Source organism: Protopterus annectens, chromosome 5.part1 (assembly GCF_019279795.1).
Source record: "Protopterus annectens isolate FY-2018-M chromosome 5.part1, PAN1.0, whole genome shotgun sequence".
Lineage (NCBI taxonomy): Eukaryota > Metazoa > Chordata > Ceratodontiformes > Protopteridae > Protopterus > Protopterus annectens.
Genome location: NC_056736.1, coordinates 419,941,881 through 419,968,476, shown reverse-complemented (window position 1 = coordinate 419,968,476; position 26,596 = coordinate 419,941,881). Strand labels below are relative to the sequence as shown.

Sequence of the window (26,596 nt, the reverse complement as noted above, 5' to 3'; positions counted from 1 at the left end):
TGATCTCACCAGTGAGGGGTATACTTCGGTGTTGAACATTGTGCTCCCATGTTCGTGATGATGAGATCAAGTATGTTTTCTCCTCTTGTGGGGATGGTGACTAGTTGTTCCATGGCATTTGAGTTTATGAATTCCAGGAACTTTTGGGCTAGGGTGTTTGGGCTTGAGTAGTGTTCCCAGTCTATATTAGGGTAATTGAAGTCACCTAGTATGATGGTGTTTGGTGATACATTTATCCCCTCTAGTGTTTTCAGGAAGGCCATGTGAGGTTCCTGAGTTTGTGAGGGTGGCCTGTAACATGCTACAATTTGCAGAGCAGTCTTGCCTATGGTTAATTGCACCTGGATGGTCTCCGATGCATCGTGCGTTGCCACCAGTCTTGAGGTGTGGGTGTCTTTGATGAATATGGATACCCCCTCCTTTCTTGGTATTGTCCGGATTTTGGGGCCGGAGCATGATAAGAGGTAAAACCTGATAGTGCTGGGGTGCTCTCAGGAGCCTTGAACCAGGTTTCTGTCACTGCACAGACATCAATGTTCTCCATACTGAGAAGGGCCTCGAGTCGTGCATTTTGAGATTTAGACTTCTGGCATTGAGCAGCATTACCCTTAGTTTTTTCCTTTTTGTGTTCTAGGGTGGTAGGTTTAGAATTTGAGCCTTGCCTAAAAAGGCACTATGGGGGTGGCAAGAGCCTTTGCCAATATCCGAATCCCAGGGTGACAGGTGCAAGCCGTCCCTTGAAGCAGCGTGGCTTGTCCAGCATGTCATCCCAGGCAGACAGACATTGGATCCCCTTTGAATGACACCAGAGTTTAAGCCAATTGTTAAAGCTGATCATCTTATCTCTGTATTGTGGCATCATTCTTGGTGAAGGTAGGATACTGCTCAAGGTCAGGGTCATACCTGCCTGGGCTACATAATCAGAGAGCTCCTCAATGTCTCTTTTCATGTAGTCCAAGGAGGTACGTCTCAGGTCGTTTACACCAGCGTGGACAATGACTGAGTCATATTTGTACCTGCTGTTGAGAGACCCGAGTGCTTGCATTATGTGGCGGATTCTAGCGCCCGACAGGCAGCTTACTGTGACCTTCTCCTTACTCAGTCTGGTGAGCGGGACGTCAGTGTGTCTGACTATGGAGTCACCAATGACTAGTGTGTCTGGCATTGTGTTTGGCCTTAAGGGCTGTGACTGTTTGACACTCTGACTGTGAGGTCTATGTGTTGCAGGTGTTGTGTTCTGAGGTGGTGGTTGTTTGGGTGTCTGCTTTGGTGGCCTCTGCTGTTTTGGTAGATTTTTGATCAGAGCCGAGTATGTCTTTGTGTGTTTATGTGTATGATTTGAGGTTGTGATGGTACTATGTGAGACTGGGTCTATAGTGTGTGTGGTAACCTTCTCCTCCTGACTGGTCTTGCCAGTCCTATGTTGAGAGAGCTCAGCCTCCAGTTTGGCCGTATAGTTGCATCTCGCATGTATTTGTGTTTTGTGGGAGGAGGAGAGGGTTGTCTGTGTACATGAGGCAATTGTAACATTGCCTCAGTATTCCCAGGTTCACCAGCTGAGCAGGAGAGGACACTAGCAACTGATCCCTCGACATGCTAGAAGGACTAGACAAAAAACTTTAAAAGAGATTCGGGGACGTGGTGACCGAGAAATGGGGTTTGCCTTTTGGGGTGCTATCTATAAGAGTGCCGTATCAAGGTAATAAGTACTGTAGGAGCAAGTGCTAGGTTTAACAGATAGAGAAAAGTCTACTTGGAGTCAAGTAGAGATGATCTTTTAGGTATTAGAGAAAGTGCTAGTAACAGGGATGCTTAAAGGTAAGATTGAAAAGAATGCACTCTGCAGTGTGCACTAGAGAAGTTAGATATGAAAGTAGGTAACTTGAGTTTTACCTGTTTAAAAAGTTAAGGTTTAGTGGAGAGTTACTATTTTTAAAACAGCAAGATGGACTGAAAGGGGTGGTTACTTTTGTATTTTGGTACTATGAAATACTGTAGGATGGCCAATAAATTTAAATAATTGAAGGGGTGGGATTTCAAAAGTGATGGTTTTGTGATTACTCACATAAGCCAGTGAAAGTAGAGAAATGAGATATATGGTCAGATTAACATAAGAGGCGGGCAACTAGAAAGACAGTGGTATTTAACAAGACAACTTAAATGGGTGGGAGGGGAAAAAATTCTGCCTGACTCAGAACAGAGAGAGCTGTGGTCTCTTTTGAAGTTTTAATATGCTGTTAAACAGAATGCAAGCAAAACACAAGGTAAAGAAAACAAACTACAGTATTCAAAATATAGAAAGGCAATACAGAAATACAAAAAATAACAGCAAACTAACCTTTCCTTCACAGCAAAGTGTAGCAGAGTCTGGATGAGCCTTTCTGGTAAATCTTAAATCAGGAAGACAAATGCAAAAGAACATGTTCATTTATACAAGTCGCCCAAGTGTGTGTGTGTTTGTGTGTGTGTGTGTGTGTGTGTGTGTGTGTGTGTGTGTGTGTGTGTGTGTGTGTGTGTGTGTGTGTGTGTGTGTGGCCCATAGCCTGAGAACCATCCAAGGCACATGGTAATCATAATTTGCTACTGCCTGGGGAGCTCAGTAAACACTGTTAGTCTTGAGGACTAAAGTTCTTCATAGTATAAAATGTAATTCTGTAGTTTGATACATACAAATTAAATGGGATTAACACCTGCCTTTATTATTGGGCATGCCAAGTGATTTGGCATGCAGATTGTTGTAAAGTTCTATTCTGCTATGGAATATAGTTGCAGTTGGTGAACACTGAAAAGAACATATGAATTAAAGTAGAAAGTTGCTCCTTAAGAAATATCAGTACTCAATATAAACTTCTTTTGCAGCACTCAAAGTCTTCTTTCAAATAATCTACAGTTCCCATGTGGACAGTATAGCCTATTATTTGGTCTTTGTGATCATATGTACCGCTGGCCTGCTATAAATGGATCAGTGTACATTTTAGAATGACTGTTGACATAAGCGGGCTAAATGCTTCTGAGCTTAGAAAAGCTGGAAAAGAGTCAACCAAGTTAGGGGAAACAGACACATGTCTGGTATGGCAATGGTATACTCTCTTATATATGGTACTGCTTGGTAACCACAATGTGATACTGCACTAGGTAGCCTTGTGCAGCCGTTAAACTAGTAAAAGACAAGGAATGCAATTCTGCCTGACACAGCAGGAATATTAAAAATGAAAACAGACACATGGTTAATGGATTTTAAAACATCCCTTTTCAACAATTATATTTTATAGTCTATTAAAATACTGAAACATTCAACTGTTTATTCATCCCATGTGCATTACATGTTGCATTACAGCAGCAATACAAAACTCTAAACAAAAGATTTATCACAAGTAATGTTACTGAAACAACTGCTGTCTCTAGAGACTAGAGCAGACTTTTCAATCTTATATTTGGGATTGTGATTTTAGGATTTGCATGTGGTGTAACATGCAGGAAACATTTTTCAGAACTAAAAAGTTTCAAGTTCATGAACTACACAAGATTAAACAGTTGCTATATGTCATTCAGTACTCTAGGACTGTGTTAGTAATAAAAACAAGATGAAAACATCCAGTATTGGGAAGAAAATTGCAATATTCAGTGATAAAGTCATGCTGCCGAAATATGTGTGTATATCTCTTCAGATGTTGAATATCTGCCAGTAAACTGAATTTACTGCACTAATGAAACAAAGCGCATTAAACTCATTGCTTGAAGCCAAAAACAGATAAATGCTGAAAATGTGAGTAAAGGCAGCATATTATTTTCTTTAATGGGGATAAAAGAGAGTAGGTGAATACCTTGAAGCAAGTGAACTTAGCAAGTTAGTGCAAACAGCAAAGGTGAAAATTAAAAAGGAGTATTGGTATGTACACAACATCTAATGTTCCTGTCTTACGCAGCTGCATGGCTCACAGCTAAGTTTATGCTTATTTTATGAAACAAGCTAGAAGATAATAAAATGGAGTTATTGAATCAAACTGGGGAGTTAAGACGGGTGCCTGCACAGTTAGTAAGTATGCATTTTCACTCCATGTACTAGGCTTGGTACCCCTGTGACATAACTGCACAGCAAAGGCCACACTACTTCTAAGACCTTGTTCATAACCAAAGGAGGCTGTGTTATAGCATGTATTATAAGCTAAAGAAAGGTTCAGATTGAAGATGGGAATATGGTTTCCTTATAAACAATGTTGTTTTGGAATGACCCATAATTGAAAGCATTGGCAGCAAATATGAGACATGTCCGAACATTAAACTAAGCAAAAAACAAACCTACCAAGCAGAAAAAATTAGTCATGCAAGAATAAATAAATTCCAATACTACCAGTCTGCCCTAGTCTCCTCCCAACACAGCCCCAAACAATTCTGGTCCTCCATAAACTCCATCCTCCACCCAGATAAAGTCAGTACCCCTCCTCCTAACATCCCTCACTCCTCAGAAAATATTGCTACCTCATTCAACACACACTTCACACAAACCATACTATCACTAACTAAACAACACAACCCCCCTCCCCTCCAACCCGCACCTTCAACTAGTAATCTCCTCACTGCCTTCTCTTTTTCTCCTGTACCCACCTCCAACATAAAAAAAACTCTTAACTAAACTTAAGCCCACCAAATTAGCAGCAGACAACCTCACAAGTGAATACCTACAAATCGCAGCTGATGCTCTGGCCTACCCAGTATCCATCTTGATTAACCGATCTCTGTCAGAAAGTTACGTTCCCACACTGTGGAAAGTATCACATATAATTCCCCTCCACAAAGGCGGACCCTCCACAAAACTAACCAGTTACCGCCCCATAGTTATTCTCTCTCCACTCTCCAAAATACTAGAGAGATGCATACATTTACAGGTCTCAGACTACCTCCTTACTAACAACCTCCTTTCCAATACTCAGCATGGTTTCCGACCAAACCATAGCACCATCACTGCCTTACTCTCCTTTACTAACACTATCCTTCAGCATAAAACAATGGCTATCTCTCCTCTGCTACTTTCCTAGACCTATCTAAAGCATTTGACATGGTCCCACACAAATAACTTATCTCTGTCCTCAATAACCTATCCTTCTCTCAATCAGTCACCAACAGGTTTCAGAGTTACCTGTCTGACCGCCAACAATCCGTTGTATGGCAGAATTACATATTTCTCCAACTACCTGTCTCCATAGGGGTTCCCCAAGGATCCATCCTTGGACCCCTACTCTTCTCTGTTTTCACCAATAATCTAGCCTCTGCCACCAAACATGTCACACTCATACAATACGCAGATGACTCAGCCATCATCTGCTCAACCCAGTTCCTACCCAGACTGCAAAAAGTCACACAGGAAGCCTTTTCCTCTGTTGAAACTTGGTTACCCGATGCCCAATTAGTACTCAACCCAAACAAAACTAAACTACTCATCTTCCAACCCACCAAACATACTCAAAACAACTCTCACTTTAACATCACAGCAAAAGACAACACCACTATATACCCAACTGAACACACCAAATTGCTAGGAGTGGAAATAGACAATAAACTAAAATTTGACATTCACATATCCATGACCATAAAAAAAGTCCACAAAAAACTAGGAGCGTTATACAGAAATAAGCAACTTCTCACCAAAGTAGCAAAGATTTCAATAGCAAATTCCCACCTTATCTCCACCCTACTTTATGCCTCTCCAATATATACCAAACTAAGGCAATGCAATCTAAACAAGCTAGAGACCTGCTACAACAAAATTTCCAAATTTGCCACAGGGGCATCCTACCATAGTCACCACTGTCTATCACTTGCTGAACTGGGCTGGCTTGAACTCCCTCACCTCCTTCAATGGTATCAACTCTTACTCGCCCACAAACTAGTAAACCATCCACTAAATGTCCCATCCCTCCAGAATCTACTCCAACCCTATCGCACCACCAGACCACTAAGATCCAGCAACAAAAATCACTTGTAGATCACTAAAGCCAATAATTCTGCTGGTGAAGCACTATTCTCTTGCACCATAGCCAAATTATCGAACTCCCTCCCATCCACAATTACCTCCGTACCATCATGCACCCACTTCAAAACTTTACTAAAAGCGCACCTAAAAACATGCTGGCTATGCCCTTGCAATTCCCACTCTAAAATCACCCACCCCATCCAACCACTACCTTTCTTTTCACTCCACTAACTACCTTGATTGTAGCAAGCTCAGATGCTCATAAGCCTAGTACTTATTATACAGCAGGAACTTCTTATTGTAACATTTGTTAATGTCTGTTATGTATTTCACAGATAAAGATTCTAGTTGTCTACTGATGTACTATGCTCTTCATCTGTAAATATGTTGTAAGTAATTGCTATGTTATATTGTTAATTGCTATGTAATCCAATGTAACTACTGTCTGTTTATTTTAACTGTGGAGCTTTTCTCCCCAGGCCTCCGCTAAAAATGGACCTACGTCCAGTCAGACACTCCCAGTCAACAAATGTAAATAAATAAATAAATAAAAAAAAATAAATGCCTACTAAATAAACAAAATAGATCAAATACTAACTACAGCTAAAACTCTGCTCAGCTTTCAACTCTTAAGAAGAGAGAAAACTTGAAACACTTTTACAGCAAAATAACTATCCCTAATAATATGAGGAACATGCATACAGCTTTTACCATAAATGCTTCATGCACAGGAATAATTATAGATAAATGGCCACAAAAAGGTGATATTAGGTTTAATATAGAAGGTAATAAAAAGTTCATATTATAGTGCCAGTAGCAGTACAGGAGGATTTGGGATTTACATGGAAAAAAGACAGGGCTATAAGATCAATGGAGACAAACATTTAAAGCACAAAGCAGTAATGGAAGGATAAGGTGCAGGATATGATTGTTTTAACACAGTAATACAATATCACCCAAAGCCAAAAAGGAACAAATATTCTTAATCTAGAAAAGGCAAGGTCAAGAAACATTATTTTAATTGGTTGCAAGACAGGGGTCACTTGTCAGTAGATTGACTGCCAGCCCTATGACCTTACAACGGAACTTGTACCTGTGTGACAGTGGGGAAAAGTACATATTACTAAGGATGCACTGATAGGTACAAGCAATACAGATGTGAAAAAAGACCATGCACTGTGATTAGAAAGCAGTCATATGGCTAAAACACAAATGTGAAAACTACTATGACGTGCTTGTAGAGGAAAACTGTAAAAGCATTGTTCTGTAAACAGTCATTGACATCATGGGAGTATTCAGATGTGAAATGTATGGGGTAACAACACAACAGATGGAGAACTTACCTTGCAAGTGTAGAAGATAACGAGTCAATCTGCAAAAGCATCATTAAGGTAAGGCTGATTTTTAAGTAAGGTACCTGTTAATGTCAAGGTGACCTCTGACTCACACCACAAAGATGCAAAGGGAAGGATCTCACCATGTATACTGAGAACTAGTGCTGCACAAACAATGGAAAGTGAAACAATATAAGGGAATGATTCGGGAACTTACCAAATGATTTAAGGAAAGAGAGGAGCAAGCAGGATGTTCAAACCATATTGTCTGCAGGACAAAATTATACATATGTTCTCTGCAGCCACAGCAGCACAAGTGCAAAGACAAATGCAATACTGGAAGCAGCAGCATCAAAACCAATAGCACATAACAAAGCTGGCATACAAAGCAGAATACCACACAGCAGGAAGAATATCAAAGGTAAGCTAAAGGGCAAAAACTCCTATCATATCGGTAACCAATGCCTAGAAGTTTGTAGTACACACTGACACAGCAAATGGGAGGGTTCACTAACCCTGTGTAGTCTTATCTGGATGGAGGGAAAATCAATAAAGGATCTGCGTGTTAACCAGTGAGTTGCACATCACCAGATACCCTCCACACAAAAATAAATAATCAGCATACCTAAGCAACAGATGAAAGCAAGGGTGATACTAAGCCAATCCTAGAGGCTCCTGGAATGCTGCACATCTATGGCATCATACCATCTTCAGCAGAGAATGGCAAAGGTCATTCTAAATGGCCAGGTAATTTATACAGTTACAGAAAATAACAGCAGAATGTCCGTCCTACAGGTGTTGTGTCAACAGGAAGAGACAGTATTGCAGAAAAAGGGATCTGACACTTACAGAGACCAGCAATCATCTGATGAAAGCTGCAGCACACTATCACTTTCCTGATCTGTGTGACATTCCCAAACATAGAACCAAAAAAAGCAAAGCAACAAATACCAATAATCAGAGAAACACTATATTTTCAACACCTTGCAAATAAAATAAAATCCTTTAATGAAATCACATACAGGTGCTTCCATCGTTAAAGTTGTCAGGACTTCATCAGAATGTTTGGACTTATTTAGGTATTTCTCTGGTTACTCATACACTGGAAAAACTTAACATAGCCACAAGAAAGTATTGATTAAAAATAGACCGACTATATCCCTGTACTGGATGTAGTAGTGGGTTTGTCCTGATACGTCACATGTGATTTATCTGACATGTCACATACCAGGGCAAACTCACTGCTGCATCCAGTACAGCATTGGGTTTGCCCTGATATGTGACATGTGAACTATTTGACACAAGGAGTACAGAAAGCAAAGAACTGACATGTATCCTGTGGAATGGTTTATATTTTGCTGAAGATGAGGTTTTTATCTGGGCATGACTTAAAATGGGACTTGGTGATCCAGTTCAATTACCTGCACAAAGAAATACATTTATTAAGTGTACAGTGGGTATAAAAAGTTTACACACCCCTATTAAAATGCCGGGTTTTTGTGATATAAAAAAATGAGCCCACAATAAATCATTTTATGTGACCTATAACCTGTACAACTCAATTGAAAAAAACAAACAAATCTGTCAGGGGAAAAAATACAAAAAATAAAAAGCATACAAGAAGCTGGTTGCATAAGTGTGCACACCCTTAAACTAATACTTTGTTGAAGCACTTTTTGATTTAATTACAATATTCTGTCTTTTTCGGTAGTAGTCTTTCTGCATGGCACATCTTGACTTGGCAATATTTGCCCACTCTTCCTTGCAAAAGTGCTCCAAATCTGTCAGATTGTGAGGGCATCTCTTGTGCACAGCCCTCTTCAGGTCACCCCACAAATTTTCTATTGGATTTATGTCTAGGCTCTGGCTGGGCCATTCCAAAACTTTAATTTTCTTCTGGTGAAGCCATTCTTTTGTTGATTTGGATGTATGCTTAGGATCATTGTCGTGTTGAAAAGTGAAATTCCTCTTCATCTTCAGCTTTCTAGCAGACGTCTGAAGGTTTTGGGCTAAAAGTGACTGGTATTTGGAACTGTTCATAATTCCCTCCACCTTGACTAAAGCTACAGTTCCAACTGAAGAAAAGCAATCCCAAAGCATGATACTGCCACCACCATGGGGATGGTGTTCTTTTGGTGATGCAAAGTGCTGTTTTTGTGCCAAATGTACCTTTTGGAATTGTGGCCAAAAAGTTCAACCTTGGTCTCATCAGGCCATAATACATTTTCCCACATGCGTTTGGTAGACTTGATGTATTATTTTGCAAATTTCAGCTGGGCCTGGATGTTTTCCTATGTAAGAAAAGGCTTCCGTCTTGCAACACTACTCAATAGCCCAGACATATGGAGAATACGGGAGATTGCTGTCACATGTAGTACACAACCACTACTTGCCAGAAATTCCTGCAGCTCATTCAGTGTTGCTGTAGGTCTCTTGGCAACCTCCCTGACCAGTTTTCATCTTGTCTTTTCATCAGTTTTGGAGGGAAGCCCAGTTCTTTGCAACGTCACTGTTGTCCCATATTTTCTCCACTTTTTGATGGCTGTCTTCACTGTGTTCCATGGTATATCCAATGCTGTGTGATTTTTTTTGTACCCTTCTCCTGACTGATACCTTTCAACAATGCGACCCTTTTGATGCTTTATAAGTTCTCTGCGAACCATGGCTTTTGCTGTAGCAAGCAACTGTGTTGGAGGGAAGTCTTCTACCATATCAGTGGGAGTGGTAAGCACTAGGTAGCCTATCTACCACAAGAGGAGTGGTTTCTGGCCCAGATATTGTGATTTATGGGCCTTTTGGGCAGTTTCCTCCATTTCTTTCAACTTTCTGGCTTAAAAGCCTGTGTTTCAGCTTGTTTCCCCCCTTTCCTGTAACTAGTCTAGTCCAGATACAGATTTGATATGTCCAAGACTTTCTGTAAGCTTTTGAGCCCCCCCCCCAAGCCTTTTTGTCTTGGAGGGAAGCCTTCTAGTATTATCAGTGGGAGTGGTAAGCACTAGGTAGCCTATCAACCACAAAAGGAGTGATTCTTCGACCAGAAATTGTAGTTTATTGGCTGTTTGGACAGTTTTTCCATCTCTCTCAACTTTCCAGTTTAAAGCCCATGTTTGCGCTTGTTGCCCACCTTTTCTGTAGCTAGTCTAGTCCAGATACAGACTTGCTGTATCCTGGACTGTTTGTAAGCTTCTGAGTGGTGCCAGAGTCTGCTCTTCAATTTTTCCCTTAGATATACTAGTTCTCTCCTCTCCTGCATGTATGCTATCTTATTAGTCTAGCATTTTACCAGACTTCTTGTAGCAATTATTGTAGCACACAAAAGTGCTACCAGCACTAAACGTTCTACAAGGAAACAGATCCAGTACTTATTATCAATGCCCACCTCTCCAGGCATATCTAAAGATCAGTTCCCTGTGTTTTCTCCTATTAACCTGGTGAACTTGGGCATCCTGAGGCACTGTACCAACTGCCTCATGTGCACTGATAACCCTCTCCTCTTACCTTCCAACACTCAGACTTGTGAGAGATGCACTTATGTATCCAAACTGGAAGCCACGCACTCTCCAGCCAAGACCAGGACAGCTGGTCAAGAGGAGAAGGTCAACACTTGCACCACACCACATGGAACACATAGCCCTCCAGAACACGCACCAGCACTGCCTTCACATAAAAACACAAACCACACCCCCACCTTCGTGGAGGCTCTCAAAAGAAAATCTACAGCATCAGAGACCTCCAAGGCAGAAATGCACTCGACCACCACAACACAACACTAATCACGGGACACATAACTCTCCTAAACAGTGTGTCACTCAACCAAAGCCCCTAAGGTAAAACAGCATGCCCAACACACTAGTCATTGGTGACTCGATAGTGAGGCACACTGATGTCCCACTCACTAGGTTGAATAAGGAGAAAGTAACAGTCAGCTATCTGTCAGGTGCCAGGATCCTCCACATAATGCATGCACTCAGGTCCCTCAACAACAGGTACAAATATGACTCTGTCATTGTACATGTGGATGTGAATGACCTAAGACATACCACCCTGGACTACATGAAAAGAGACATAGAGAAGCTCTTGGATTATGTAGCCCAGGCGGATATGACCCTCGCCCTGAGCAGCATCCTACCATCACCCAGAATGATACCACAGTACAAGCAGAAAATGATTGATTTCAACAACTGGCTAAGTTTCTGGTGTCATTCTAAGGGGATCCAGTATCTGTCTGCCTGGGATGACATGGCTGGCAAGCCTCGATGCTTTGCCAGAGATGGCCTGCATCTGTCACCCCTGGGCTTCCAGATACTGGCCAAGGCTCTTGCCATCCCTATAGTGCCTTTTTTAGGCAGTGTTTCAAATATTAAATTACCACCATAACAGCTACAAACAAATGCAGTCTGAGGGTCATGTTGCTCACTGCTAGAAGTCTAAATCTTAAAATGCACTCACTCGACGAACTCCCTAAAATGGAGAACATCGACATTTGTGCTGTAACAGAGACCTGGTTCAAGGCAGCAGAAAGCACCCCTGCACTACCAGGCTATAAATCATTCCACACCTTTTGGCCCCAGAACTTGGACCAAAGCTCCAAAGGAGGTGGTATTTCCATATTCATAAACAATGCGTACACCTCCAGATTGATAGCCCAACATAATGCATCAGAGATACTTCAGGTGCAGCTAACATTGGGTAAGACAGCGTTTCTGGTCGTAGCCTGCTATAGGTCCCCAACCATGTCCCAAGACTCACACTCTACGTTCCTAAGCACCCTGGAGAATATTAGGGTCCAACCTAACACTGTCTTATTAGGTGAATACAACTACCCGTCCATTAACTGGGTAAACTACTCATGAACCAATACACTTGCCCAACGTTTCCTTGAGTTCATTAATTCCAGTGCCCTGGACCAGCTCATTCTTACCCCCACTAGAGCTAGCAACATCCTTGACCTGGTCATTACTAACATGGGTGACCATTGCTCTACAACAACAGTCAGCTCCTCCCTGGTTAGATCTGACCACAAACTAATCACCTTGGAAATCCACCCCCCCACCCTCTAAAAAAGGTAACCACCATGAAGAACTTCTCCAAAGCTAACTTTGGGTTCCTAAAAACAGAGGTGGCTAACTTCATGGCATCCATGCAAATGGAGAATAGTTGTGTGACCGCAGAATAATACACCAGTGCACTGTACAAACATGTACACAAATGCATGGATCTCACCATACCCAATAGAACCAAGACACTCTCCCTTGCCATAAACAAACTCCACAACAGAAGGGGGAAAGTGATGTGGAATAAGGTGAAGTCCCAAGACTGGAAAAACTCCCTTATCAGTCTCAACAAAAAGTTGAAACACCTCATCAAATCCTCTAAAGTTAGCTATGAAAATAGAATTGCAGCAGATAGTAAAGACAACCACAAGGCCTTCTATAGTTATCTAAAGAATCTCCATGGCAATACCCAGATTTGCTCTGAGCTACTGCACAATGGTACCGCGTAAACTGAGCCAAAAGATATTGCCAGTATACTGGCCGACAGATTCAGTGGCAACTTTACCCCTCTCCCCCCAAAGAACCAATCACAATACTAGTAGATTGCCAGGCACCCAGTATTACTGCTGCACAGGTTAAAACAGCACTGTCCAAGGCCAATAATACAGCTTCTATGGGACCTGACAATATCCCTGGTTGTGTTCTACATGAACTACAGAGTGAACTGACAACTCACCTGTGTGCCCTGTTCAATCACAGCCTCACCTCAGGCTTTGTCCCTAATGAATGGCACACTGCTACAGTCATCCCTCCCCACAAAGGAGGTGCAACTACAGACCCTGGCAACTATTTTTCCATTAATCTGAAAAGTCTGATATGCAAAGCTATAGAACGCATCATCATAGACTTAATAAACAAGGATATAGGGAATCTTCAAACTCTGGATCACACACAGTTTGGATTTGTGAAGCGTAGATCATGCCTGCTCAACTTGGTCGACTTCTTTGAGTCAGTCACCAGAGCTGTGGATGAAGGCAAGGTGGTTCATACAGCCTACCTCGATCTGGCCAAGGCTTTTGATACCATCCCCACTCAGGAATCATAGAAAAGCTCACTAAGCTAGGCATCAACCCCTATATCACTAAGTGGGTTGCAAACTGGCTCACAGATAGAACCCACAGTGTGAAAGTAGCTGACTCCAAGTCAGACTGCTGTCTAGTCAGGTGTGGAATCCCACAGGGTTCGGTCCTGGGTCCTCTCCTGTTTGGTATCTACTTCTCTGAAGTCCAGGCCAACACAAAGGGACTTTGGCTGGCAAAGTTAGCAGATGATTGCAAGTTGGGAGCTATTATTAACTCCCCAAGGGATGTTGACATCCTACAGAATGGCCTCACTGAGACCAACGACTGGTGTCAGAACCATGGCTTTAAGCTCAATGCTAAAATATGTGTCGTCATCCCCTTTGGGAAAAACCCAGTTCCCATGAATTACCACACTGATAGTAGTCCACTGAACACAGAAGGCATTAAAAGAGATCTGGGAACACAGGTTGACAGCAACCTCTCTTTTGATCACCACATTGCCACTATGGTCAGAGAGTCCTTCTATGTGGCACATCTCTTTACTAAGGTTTTGCATCCAGGAAGAAAGCGGTTATTGTCTCTCTCTACTCTTCTCTCATTAGGCCAATCATTGAGTACAATGCCCCATTTAGCATGTACCTCAGTAGACACCTGCAACAACTAGAGAGGCCACAAAAGGACCTCACAAAGAGGATCCTAGGCCTTAAACGCTTGTCCTATATGGACAGACTCAAAAAACTCCAACAATTCTCTGTCTCATATCGCCTACTTAGAGGCAATCTCTGCTTGACTTACAAAGCCATGTCTGACCCAGCTCTGTTAGAAATGCTACATCTAAAGAAATCCCAATCCTTCCACACCACATGCTCCAGAGACCTCAACCTCATTACCACAATTAACAGAACATGCTGAAGGGACAGGTTCATAACCCAGAGACTGCCCATGCTATGGAACAGACTTCCCATACATGTCAAGCAGAGCACTTTGCTGACCCTCTTTAAGAGAAATCTTGATGAGTGGATGGGAAACAAAAAATTCACCCCATGAATAACTCCAGTGGCTCTACTCAACAGAGGCACTGGGAACTAAGGTCGGGTGGCACTATGCCAGGGTAATCCTACGGCTAGGCTTGTAAAGGCCCCAGGGCCATTAGCCTAGTACACACCTATGAACCTATGAAAATCCTATTAGGACAGCTGAACTTTATTTGGGGTTAGTCAAAGTCTGTTTAATTGATGGCAGCTGTACACCCTAGAAGACTGAATGCTGTAATTAAATCAAAAAGTGCCTCAACAAAGTATTAGTTTAAGGATGTGCGCACTTATGCAACCAGCTTGTTGTACATTTTTTATTTTTTATATTTTCCCCCTGACAGATTTGTTTTTCAATTGAATTGTACAGGTTATAGGTCACATTAAATGTGGGAAAAGTTTTGAAATGATTTATTGTGGCCTCATTTTTTATATATCACAAAAACCTGGCATTTTAACAGGGGTGTGTAAACTTCTTATATCCACCGTACATCTGTCTTGCTGCTTTGGGTGTGTGTGTGTGTGTGTGTGTGTGTGTGTGTGTGTGTGTGTGTGTGTCTGTGTGTGTGTGTGTGTGTGTGTGTGTGTGTGTGTGTGTGTGTGGTTATACCTCTGCCTTGTAAGGATGTGTACATAACACATATGCATGATGTACCCTACTGTTGTATCCATGTTTGCACTGTGTTGGTATTCCAGATAGAGTTGCATACGGACTACGTGTGGCTATTATGCTTCTGTGTGCATGGGTATATTGTTGTTACTGCCATTATTGTTTTTACACATTTATTTCTGCCTCTGCATGTGTCCTCTCAGTCCTATTGTGCACTGCCCCCTTGTTTCATCTGCCTCCACTATCAATGTTGTTTCAAAATGCTGTGTTTATGTCTGCTTTTCTACTCACATGCTGCCCATAGATTGCTGGCTGTGTGAGCTTTGCAGGGTCTCTCTCCCTTCCTTACTAGTGATCTGTGGTACATTTCTTAGAGTAGTGAACGCTTGATCTATATTATATTTGCTATTGCTCTAATAATGTCAGTATACCTAATACTTCAGCAATGCCCAGCATGCTACTTTCGCCATATGCATTAAAACATAGAGGTCTCTACTATTCACTTGAATGCATATACCTGCTTCCTTTGTAAACTCTTTCACTTGCTGGATTCATAAACTTGACAAAGGTGCACATATCCATATACTTCTCTTACACTGACTCAGGCACACCTGCACACATGCTTCTTGTCTAAGGGGGGCTCTCAGACCCATGCCATTAGGAAAGCACACATTTCATGGCTGGAAGTTGGGGAACAGGACATTCATGTAAGCATAGGCACTATTTATATTTTATTCAGTGATTTGAATTTCCATCATAGAAAGTGCAAACTAGGAAATATAAACAAAGAATAAGTGGGACATTTATGAAGAAAGATAATCTGTTGCAAGTAGCAATCTTAACAAATAAGGAGAATGCCACTTTAGGCATCGTATGACTGAACACAAGGCTTTGAAATCATAGTATGGCTTTTTTTGTACTACCAGGAAATGACTAACAGCTACACTGGCAGAACAGAAGGAACTGGTCATACACCCTAAATCAATGACAAGAGAACCAGGTTAACACAAAAAAATATAAAAAAAACAAGATGCTTTAGAAAGGGACAAGACTCTTTGGAAAGAAAAGAAGAAACAGAAGGGAAAATAATATGGAGGACACTAATTTTGCCTACTTCATAAATAACACACATTCAGACCAATAAAGCTAAATCCTACTATCTGTAGATATGTTGCATTGCAGACCTTTTCTGACTTTGTCAGTAAAGCACACGTGGATTGTTTGGCTATACTTTAGAAACACACAGCTTAAAATCAAACCTGATGTCCATATATACTAGTGCACCTGCAAAATATCACAAATAATATCCAATCCATAAGGTAAAAAGGTTGCACAGACAAACTAGTCAGTAAAAACTGCAAAAAAGACCCAGTCAAACTAGAATCTTCACTGTGTAATACCTTAAAACTTTGGTGGTGAAGGCTCATGGAATATACGCAAATGACACCTTAAGGATATATGTAGCAGTGTTTCAGCTACATGGCTTCTAAATGCCCATGACTTTTACTTTTTGCTTTTTAAGTCTTTATTGGTACATTCAAGCCAATAACCCAAACTTTACTAGCTGTAGACATGCCATATTTTGATCTTTATACTGCTCTCGTCAGTTAAAAGAATCTACCCTTGATCCAAATAGATCCATAGGAAATGTTCAAAATTCATGCATGCAAGGTCTGGCATACTGCACAACTGCATCTCTTTTAGTTCTGCAATTATTATACAAGGTGAGCATCTCTGTGGTAAATGAAATATTCAACTGACTTTAAATATGTGATTTTTCTGTTTCTACATACATAAACATCAACAACAATCTCAAAGTATGTATATACAAATGTCTGATAATGCATTCTAAGTATATGCATGACTATTGCACTATGATTCAAATATCTACTTTTACTTCAAACTCTCCCATTATACAGAACCGGATATTACATACACTTCACAGCTCACTCGCATATGCCATCTGTACATAGTTTGCTGTGGTTCTTTATTTAGTACCTGTTAGTCCTTTTTTGTTGTTGTTGTTAGGCCTTTTTTCTCAAAAGCTTTGTTTTGAAATTTTTTTTATAGTATTTTAGCTACTTTGCCTCAATGTTTTACTTCACTTCTTTTGTTTGTGTATTTATTTATTAATGTAGACTTTATATCTTGACCTTTAGTTTATTTTTTCATTATTTGCATCGCTTTCTTTTCTAGTTGTATGTTTCTGACTTTATTTTATTCTTCTTTTATTAATTTTTAACACTGTGTGCTTTTCTGTTGACTGGCTTTTTATAATAGAGCTAGTTAACTCAAGACAATGACAAGGTTCTGCTAGCCACTGCATTTGTCATACACTACTGCCAGATTCTAGATGATACAGGAAAAGTGCATGCCAATGAGTTTTACAGTATACTCTTCCCAGGCAAAAAATAATTTAGTATTGCACTTACCATGCTGTACAATTGGTTCCTTAATTGGTTCTCCAGCAATTAAAACAAAGTGGGCAACTTCAGAATCCTGAAGAAGAAAGGGAAGGGCAGTAGAAAAAATGTTACGTGTAAATGGCAAATCAAACAGTAAATCATCCATGTTACAAACGCAGAGTATACCTGTGGAGCTTTTACAACAATTGCAAAATTTCAAATAGAAACAAACATAGCTCCAGCAGCTTGAAGTAATAAAAAGTTTACAGATGGGTGGAATCTATTGAGATTCAACTACTATTGCCTTTTTTCCACTCTAGCATTTGCTAACTAGCAAGGTCCAATAAATAAGAGGTGATTTAGGTGCTCTGATATATTCTTGTGACATGCAAGTTGCACAAAATGAAAAGTGTGAAAATCAAACTCACGATAACAGAACACAGCTCATTTGTAGTTTGAGTGTGAGACAAATACCCCTGATTAGATGGGATCAGTTGAGGAATTCTTAATTTGAAGGAGGAATTAATAAAGAGTAGTTTGTCAGTTAGCACACAGGATTAAAGCTAAGACTTGTTAACACTTTTCATCCTGCAGTAGAGGGTTTGATTCACTAGCTTCCATTTACCTACAAGTCCCCTGAACAGTGTTCTCTGGCTGTGGCTGTTATAGGACTTTGTAGAGCAGTCCACTACTCAGATAAACAAACAAAAAAAAAGCAGGGACAGTTAGTGCGGAGGACTAAAATCTCTGATATGTTCCAAGGGTACAGGGTTTGAATCTTCTACCTTCATTTGCCTACTGTGTGACCTTGAACAAGTCACTTAACCAGACACTACTTTGGGGCAATTAGGAATTTGGGCTAAGCTCCTCAGTGGTCTCCTGGATTGCACGCCTAGTAACTACTTATGAAACTAAATGGATCACTTTATGGATAAAATTAATATCTTATGGTGCACACATTTGGGTTAATATTCAAATTATGGCTAACATGCACACTAACAGATCATTCTGAAGGACAAGAAAGGAATAGTGGAGAGGCTGAGATCTCAAAAATAATAAAAAAACAAACAAGAAGGCACTTGCAAGGATGTCCATACAAGCCAAGTTCCAAAAGGCACACTTTATTCAGAATCCAAAGTTCATAAACACGTTACAGAACATATTTATGGACTTTGGATTCTGAATGGCTCAAAAAGGCACACTATTCAGAATTTAAAGTCCATAAACACATTACAGAACATATTTATGGACTTTGGATTCTGAATAAAGTGTGCCTTTTGGAACCTGGCTTGTCTGGACATCCTTGCAAGTGCTTTCTTGTTTGTTTTCTGGTTATTTTGTTTGGGCACTGAGGATCCTCAGATTTTTGCATCTCAAAAAGAATGCTATAAGCTCAGATTGTACTTTAATAGGTTTGTGGTAGGGTACTTCAGGGTGCTGCAGCATGGTGAGGATATGAAGGTAGATAAGGTGAAAACATGAGTTATTTTTAACTACAAAATATGAATCAGGTACAGGGACAAAGAAGCAGACATTCTTATTTCAGAGGAAAGAAAAGAGGAAGTGTCACCATTTCTGACAGTAACATCAGTAAGAGGAGCAATTCAGATATTATTAGAGTTGAGAGTTAGAGGTGATGAATGATAGGGTGGGCATACTAGATGAAGCAGAGCAGATTTCGCAAGCAAACTGCACTTGACACAGGTCAATCATAAAATGAGTGGAAGAATTGACTGATTCAAGTGAACTGGGAACTGCTGATTGAGGGCTCAGTGTCTGTTATTCTAAAAGTGTATTAGTTCTGGTTTAAGCACTTGGGCTTCAGTACAGTTATTTTATATTAAGAGGGTTTGTGGTCTGCACTCTTGTAGGAGGAGAGGCTGGACTCTGCCCTTCTGAGCTGGGAATTTCTGGTTAAAGGTTTATAGTGCCTGCATATTTGAACTGCTTCTTACTGAAATTGGTACACCTTGTTTGCTGTAGCATAGACTAGATCCAGGCCTGCTGAATCTAGCTTTGTTTGTATACTTGTTGTTTGTTTGCTTGTTATTTCCCTGAAAAGCTAATTCCACCTAAAATGCGGCTTTTCAGTGCTTCTGTGGATCCCTAGTGATATCTGCATTGCTTACTGTACTTATTTCCTTGTTTCACTTGAAAGAAAGTTACCGTTTGTCGTTTTTGCATTTAAGTTACCTGTAACACATTGCATTTAAGTTACCTGGCACTTGCTTACTAAAGCAATTATATAAGTCAGCACTAAAAAATTAAAAGCACTGCACCCTCACAAACTCCCCTTGAGTACCTTGTTCCCCATTGGACCTTTTTTTTCAATTATAAAGGAATTCCCAATACTATTCTAGCATGTCCAAAGGTCAGTTGTCAATCTCCTCTCCGGTCCAACTGGTGAATCTGGGAATCTTGAGGCAATGTTACAATTGCCTCATGTACACAGACAACCCTCTCCTCCTCTCAATAAATTCCAACACATGTGAGAGATGCAACCATATAGCCAAACTGGAGGCTAAGCTTTCTCAACTCAGTACTGGCGTAACCAGTCAGGAGGAGAAGGAAACCACACTCACTACAATTCTAGTCTCGCATAGACCTACCACGACAGCAAACCAAACACATAAACACACAAAAACATACACAGAGGCTCTAAATAAAAATCTGCCTAAGCAGCAGAGACCTCCAAAGCAGACACCCAAGCAATCGCTACCCCAAAACAAAACACATGCAACACATAGCTCACAAAGCCAGTGTGCCGAACAGTCACAGCCCTTAAGGCTAAACAACACACCTGATACACTTGTAATAGGTGACTCTATCGTCAGGCACACTGACGTCCCGCTCACCAGGCTGAACAAGGAGAAGGTCACGGTGAGCTGCCTGTTGGGCACTAGGATCCGCCACATAACACAAGCACTCAGGTCACTCCAAGGCAAGTACAAATATGACTCAGTCATTGTCCATGCTGGTGTGAATGACCTGAGACGTACCTCCCTGGACTACATGAAAAGAGACATAGAGGAGCTCTCTGAGCATGTAGCCCAGGCTGGTATGACCCTGACCTTGAGTAGTATCTTACCCTCACCAAGAATGATGCCACAATATGAAGACAAGATGATCAATTTCAACAACTGGCTTAAGTATTGGTGTCACTCAAAGGGGATCCAATGCCTGTCAGCCTGGGATGACATGCTCGACAAGCCACGATGCTTCTCTAGGGACGGCTTGTACCTGTCACCCCTGGGCTTTCGGATATTGGCAAAGGCTCTTGCTACCCCCATAGTGCCTTTTTTAGGCAAGGATCAAAAGACAAACCCACCTCCATAGGTATCACAAGGGATAAAAAACTAAGAGTAATGCTACTCAATGCCAGAATTAGCAAAAAACTACGGGCACTCATAAAATCATCTAAGGCCAGCTTCGAGAGAAAAATTGCACAGGACACTAAGGATAATCACTAGGCTTTCTTTAGTTATGTTAGGAACCTGGGTGGGAATTCCCAGATATGCTCAGAATTAGTCCAAAATGACAAAAAATACACCGAACCCACAGACATTGCCAACATCCTAGCTGACAGGTTCAGCAAACTCCCAACCAAAGGGCAAATATCTATCCCAGCAGAGTGCTGCCTCCCTGACATCTCAGATGCTCAGGTAAGAGCCGCCCTCTCCAAAGCAAAAAACACAGCATCAATGGGACCAGACGGTGTCCTGGGCTGCATCCTACATGAACTCCAAGAAGAGCTAAACCCAAACATAAAACTACTGTTCAATCTCAGCCTTACTACAGGATATGTACCCAAAGAGTGGCGTACAGCAACAGTGGTCCCTCTCCACAAAGGTGGTCCCTCAACGGATCCTGGAAACTATCGCCCCATAAGCCTGACTAGTTTGGTCTGCAAAGCTATGGAAAGGATCATCACAGATCTCATAAATAAAGATATTGAGGACCTACAGACACTGGATCCTACCCAGTTCGGCTTTGTTAAGGGCAGATCCTGCCTCTTAAACCTGGTCAATTTCTTTGAAACAGTCACCAAGGCCATTGACGAGGGGAAGGTGGTCGACACAGCCTACCTGGACCTCACAAAAGCCTTCGATACAATACCCCATTTGGGCATTATAGATAAGCTCACCAGCTTAAATATAAACCCCTATGTCACTAGATGGGTTGCAAACTGGCTCAAGGACAGAACCCACATGGTTAGAATTGCTGGAGCCATGTCAGACTCCAAACCAGTTACAAGTAGCGTCCCACAAGGCTCAGTCCTGGGACCTCTCTTGTTCGGTATATATTTCTCGGAGGTACAGGCCAACACGGAAGGACTGTGGCTGACCAAGTTCACATATGACTGCAAACTGGGCGCCATAATTGACTCTCCAGCCGACACAAGCATCCTCCAAAAGGGTCTCATAGAAACAGACAACTAGTGCCACAGCCATGGCCCAACGCCAAAAAGTGTATAGTCATCCCCTTTGGCAAAAACAAAGTGCCTACAAATTACCACATAGGTGGTAATAAGTTAAGTACAGAAGAAGTAATTAGGGACCTGGGGACCCAAGTTGATAGCAATCTCTCATTTGACAACCACGTGGCCAAAGTGGTTAGAAAAACATTTTATATAGCCCACCTAATCATGAAGGGATTCACATCTAGATCAGGGGAGGTCATTGTGCCTCTTTACTCATCCCTCATCAGGCCCATAATTGAGTACAATGCCCCTTTTGGGATGTACCTTACCAGACACCTGCAGCAAATGGAAAGACTCCAAAAGTACCTCACCAAGAGGATCAAAGGGCTCAAACAGATGCCATATACTGCCCGGTTAAAGAAACTCCAGCTCTACTCAGTGGCATACCGCCTGCTCAGAGGCAATCTGTGCCTGACGTATAAAGCAATGTCCAACCCGGAATTAATGGACATGCTGCACCTCAGAAAATCCAAATCCCATTGAGCCACGCGCTCGAGAGACTTGAACTTCAGCACTGAAATAAATAGGACATGCTGGAGGGACAGATTCATAACCCAGAGGCTCCCTTCACTCTGGAATAAAATCCCAGTCCAGGTTAGGCAGAGTCCCTCATTGACTCTCTTCAAGAGGAATCTTGATGAGTGGATGGGAGATCGTAGGTTTACCCCGGGTATCACTTCTGTGTCACTGTTAGACAGAGGCACAGTATACTAACCTCAAAAAAGGGCATAGCAAAATTAATTTAAAATGGGTGGCGAAAGCCAAACACACTCTGGCTAGGCTTATAAATGCCCTTGGGCAGATAGCCTAGTATGAACCTATGAACCTATGACTAAATGAGAGGTTACAAGGGAAGAAACAAAATTAGTACTGATGAATTTTACAGCCAACACCATCATGGGAACAGATGGCATTGGCTATGGTTACTGAAGGATAAGGATGGTATGATAATTAGTTGTGGAAATGCAAATTTTTTATGAAATGTTATATGACAGAGTCAGGGATTGAAATATTGACCTATTTTAAGGGGGACTGACAGAATTTGAAATACTGGAGGCATTTAGTCATTTTAAAAATGGACTTTACTTTTCAGAATTTCACAAAACAGATTAGGTTGTGAGGAGTTGTGTTGGAAGGTTTTGTGTGTGTGTGTGTGTGTGTGTGTGTGTGTGTGTGTGTGTGTGTGTGTGTGTGTGTGTGTGTGTGTGTGTGTGTGTGTGTGTGTGTGTGTGTGTGTGTGTGTGTGTGTGTGTGTGTGTGTGTGTGTGTGGTGTAAGGAAGAATTGTAGGCTCATGTTAACTTTACAGAAGGTGTCATGTGATATATATGAAGAAATAGTTGTCATCTCAGATGTATACAATTTATAACCCTTTTCTTTTAATAATATAAAACTGTTTAATGCAATATGGAATTACCTACTGCTTCCTTGACAATCTGACTTACCTTCCCATGTAAGGGAACTATCTGTGCTTTTTCACAGCTTGTTTTAAAAAGGAAAGACTAATTGTGTGAGAGTTTGAAATATCTATAATCTCCAAGGAGTGTAACGAACCAGAGCTACTAATGTCCTTTTCTTACTTTTTGTCTGAGACTGTCATTTGGACTAGAGAATCCTCACTGACCACTGTGGAGCATATAAACCAGAACTGCTACTGTCCTTTTCTTTGTGCTTACTTGAAACTGTTATATAGATATGGGAAATTATAACTTATGGAGAAAGTTAAAACAAGGATTTCTGGATCACAGACTTGTTGGAGTTTATTTACATTATGAGCGTTCGGTCAGATACAAGTAATTGGAACTAACATCAACAAAGCAATATGTTTTTTTTTTCTTTCATCAATCTTTCCATATAAAACACTTAATTTTGATTTCCCTGAGTAACTGCATTACTGTCTTGTACATATATAATGTCCAGTCTTTAAAAGTAAAGAATTTCACTTTGCTCATTTTAAAAGCTTGTAGTAGATGTCTATTTTTTATTTTTATTTTTATTTATTTATCCTTTGCTAACCAGGTTAGTACCACTAGGCTAGAAGCTTCTTTTCAGGGAGGTAGCATTTATACTACTAGGGGAAATTTGGCAAGGCAGCAGGGAACTTCCCCTATGGTACAACACCTGTGGTCTGTACAGCCAACAAGCATGTGCATGTGTACTTTCTGTTGCCAGCACAGTGGCGGCTGATAGAGCACCGTAAAACATGGAGGAGAGTGTTGCGGAAGTTGAGGTGAATCCCGGAGAAGAAGAGAATAATTTGTTGGGCTTATACATTGAGTCAAAGGAATTGTTTCAAGCAAAAATATTTGAAGCTTTGGTAGCAGAGGAGTAACAATCACAAGAAATTGCAGTTACAACCCACCAGTTCGCAGGGTTGCAGGATGATTTATTGAAGCAGTTAATCAAGGAAAAAGGCCCAGAGAGTGGGAATGAACTATCATGGGGAAAGGCAATAGACTGGATCAGACAGGAAGATGAAAGCAACATGGAGAAGATTTCATTTGCTGATGTCATGAGAAGGATTGTAAAACAGAAGGATAAAGAAAAGAAGAATGAAAGTGTAGAGAAGCAAAGGTTTGTAGTACATAAACCTGGCAAAGAGGAAAACCATTGGACAGGCATGACGTTTGGGACACATTTGTGGTACCTTTGGTACAAAAGTTCAAGAGGTAAGAGCTTTTACTTTGACTAAAAATGAGAGATATTGTGATTTATTTTTTGGAAAAGCTATGAATTTAGGGACTTTTTTGGACAATGTGAAAGAAAGAAGGACAAGTTTCCTTGGAATAAATATGTGATTCATAGGTGTGTACTAAGCTAATGGCCTTGGGGGCCTTTACAAGCCTAGCCCACAGAAGTGCCATGGCATTGTGCCGCCCGTCGTTAGTTCCCAGTGCCTCTATCAAGTAGAGCCACTGGAGTGATTCCCGGGTGAACTTTCTATTTCCCATCCAGTCATCAAGATTTGTCTTGAAGAGGGCCAGTGAGGTGCTCTGCTTGACATGTATGAGAAGTCTATTCCATAGCATGGGCAGTCTCTGGATTATGAATCTGTCCCTCCAGCATGTTCTGTTGATTGTGGTAATGAGGTTGAGGAGAAAAGGGAGAAAGCAAGGAGATAACAAATTGGAGACCGGTGGTTTTAAATAATATAAATTACAAGATATTTATAAAGATTTTACAAATCTTCTTCTCTTTCAGCTGTTCCAGTTAGGGGTCACCACAGTGGATCATCTGTTTCCATTTCTTCCTGTCTTCTGCATCTTGCTCTGTCACACCAACCACCTGTCTCACCACATCCATAAACCTTATCTTAGGCCTTCCTCTTTTCCTCAGACCTGGCAGCTCCATCCTTAGCATCCTTTTCCCAATATACTCAGCATCCCTCCTCAGCACATGTCCAAACCAACACAATCTCGCTTCTCTGACTTTTTCTCAAACCATCCAACCTGAGCTGATCCTCTAATATACTTATTTCTAATCCTGTTCATCCTTGTCACACCCAGTGCAAATCTTAATATCTTCAACTCTGCCACTTCCAGCTCTGACTCCTGCCTTTTTGTCAATGCCACCATCTTCAATGCAACACAGCTGGACTCACTACCCTCTTGTAGACCTTCCCTTTCACTCTTACTGGTACCCGTCTGTCACAAATCACTCCTGACACTCTTCTCCACCCATTCTACCCTGCCTGTACTCTCTTCTTCACCTCTCTTCCACACTCATCATTACTCTGAACTGTTGATCCCAAGTACTTAAACTCATCCACCTTCGCCAATTCTACTCCCTGCATCCTCACCATTCCTCTATCCTCCCTCTCATTCACAAACATATATTCTGTCTTAGTCCTGCTGACCTTCATTCCTGTCCTCTCTAGAGCATATCTCCACCTCTCCATGGTCTCCTCAACCTGGTTCTACTCTCACTACAGATCACATGTCATCTGCAAACATCATAGTCCACGGGGCCTTCTGTCTGATCTCATCTGTCAACCTTTCCATCACCATTGCAAATAAGAAAGGGCTCAGAGCTGATCCTTGATGTAATCTCACCTCTACCTTAAATGCATCTGTCACTCCCACTGCAGACCTCACCACTGTCACACTACCCTCGTACATATCCTGTACCACTCTTACATACTTCTCTGCCACTCCCAACTTCCTCATACAATACCACAACTCTGCCAACTAACACATGCGGACAACAATACAGAAGATTTTACAAATACAAATAGAAAATTATATAAATAACGTGTTAGAGGATAGTGTATATGGCATTAAAGGGAGAGGGTATCAGGAGATATTAATGATAGTTAGGGAAATAGTGGATGATATAAAGCAAGAAAAAAAGGGAATATTTTGATAGGAGATATAAATAAGGCTTTTGATACAATAAATCACAAAGAATTATGGGCAATTTAAAAAGAAATTATAATATCAGTAGGAAAATATAGAAAGTGATTCAGTATATGACAGCAGCAATATTAAAGTACTGGTAAACTGATGGTTAAGTGAGGAAATAAAGATGAATAGCGGACTGAAACAAGGATGTCCTCTGAGCAGTGTTTTATTTGCTATGGTTATGAATTGTATAGCGAAAAGAATAATTGAAGATATGACAGAGGAAAGGCTTATACAAAATGAAGGTATTGAATATCCAGTTATTATGTCATACGCAGCTGATACAACAT

General features: G+C 41.1%; 1 protein-coding gene across 4 annotated transcripts in view; it reads right to left on the bottom strand.

The window, feature by feature from the left end:
- Positions 1-26,596, bottom strand: part of PIR (pirin) — a 723,908-nt gene that overhangs the window by 136,500 nt on the left and 560,812 nt on the right. For 3 of the 4 annotated variants that reach the window (XM_044073074.1, XM_044073075.1, XM_044073076.1), the window contains one exon: positions 17,455-17,521. The exons of the other annotated variant lie outside the window; for it this stretch is intronic. In XM_044073074.1, coding sequence (XP_043929009.1) covers positions 17,455-17,521 — 67 coding nt within the window. The remainder of the gene's footprint in view (positions 1-17,454; positions 17,522-26,596) is intronic. 4 annotated transcript variants of the gene reach the window in all.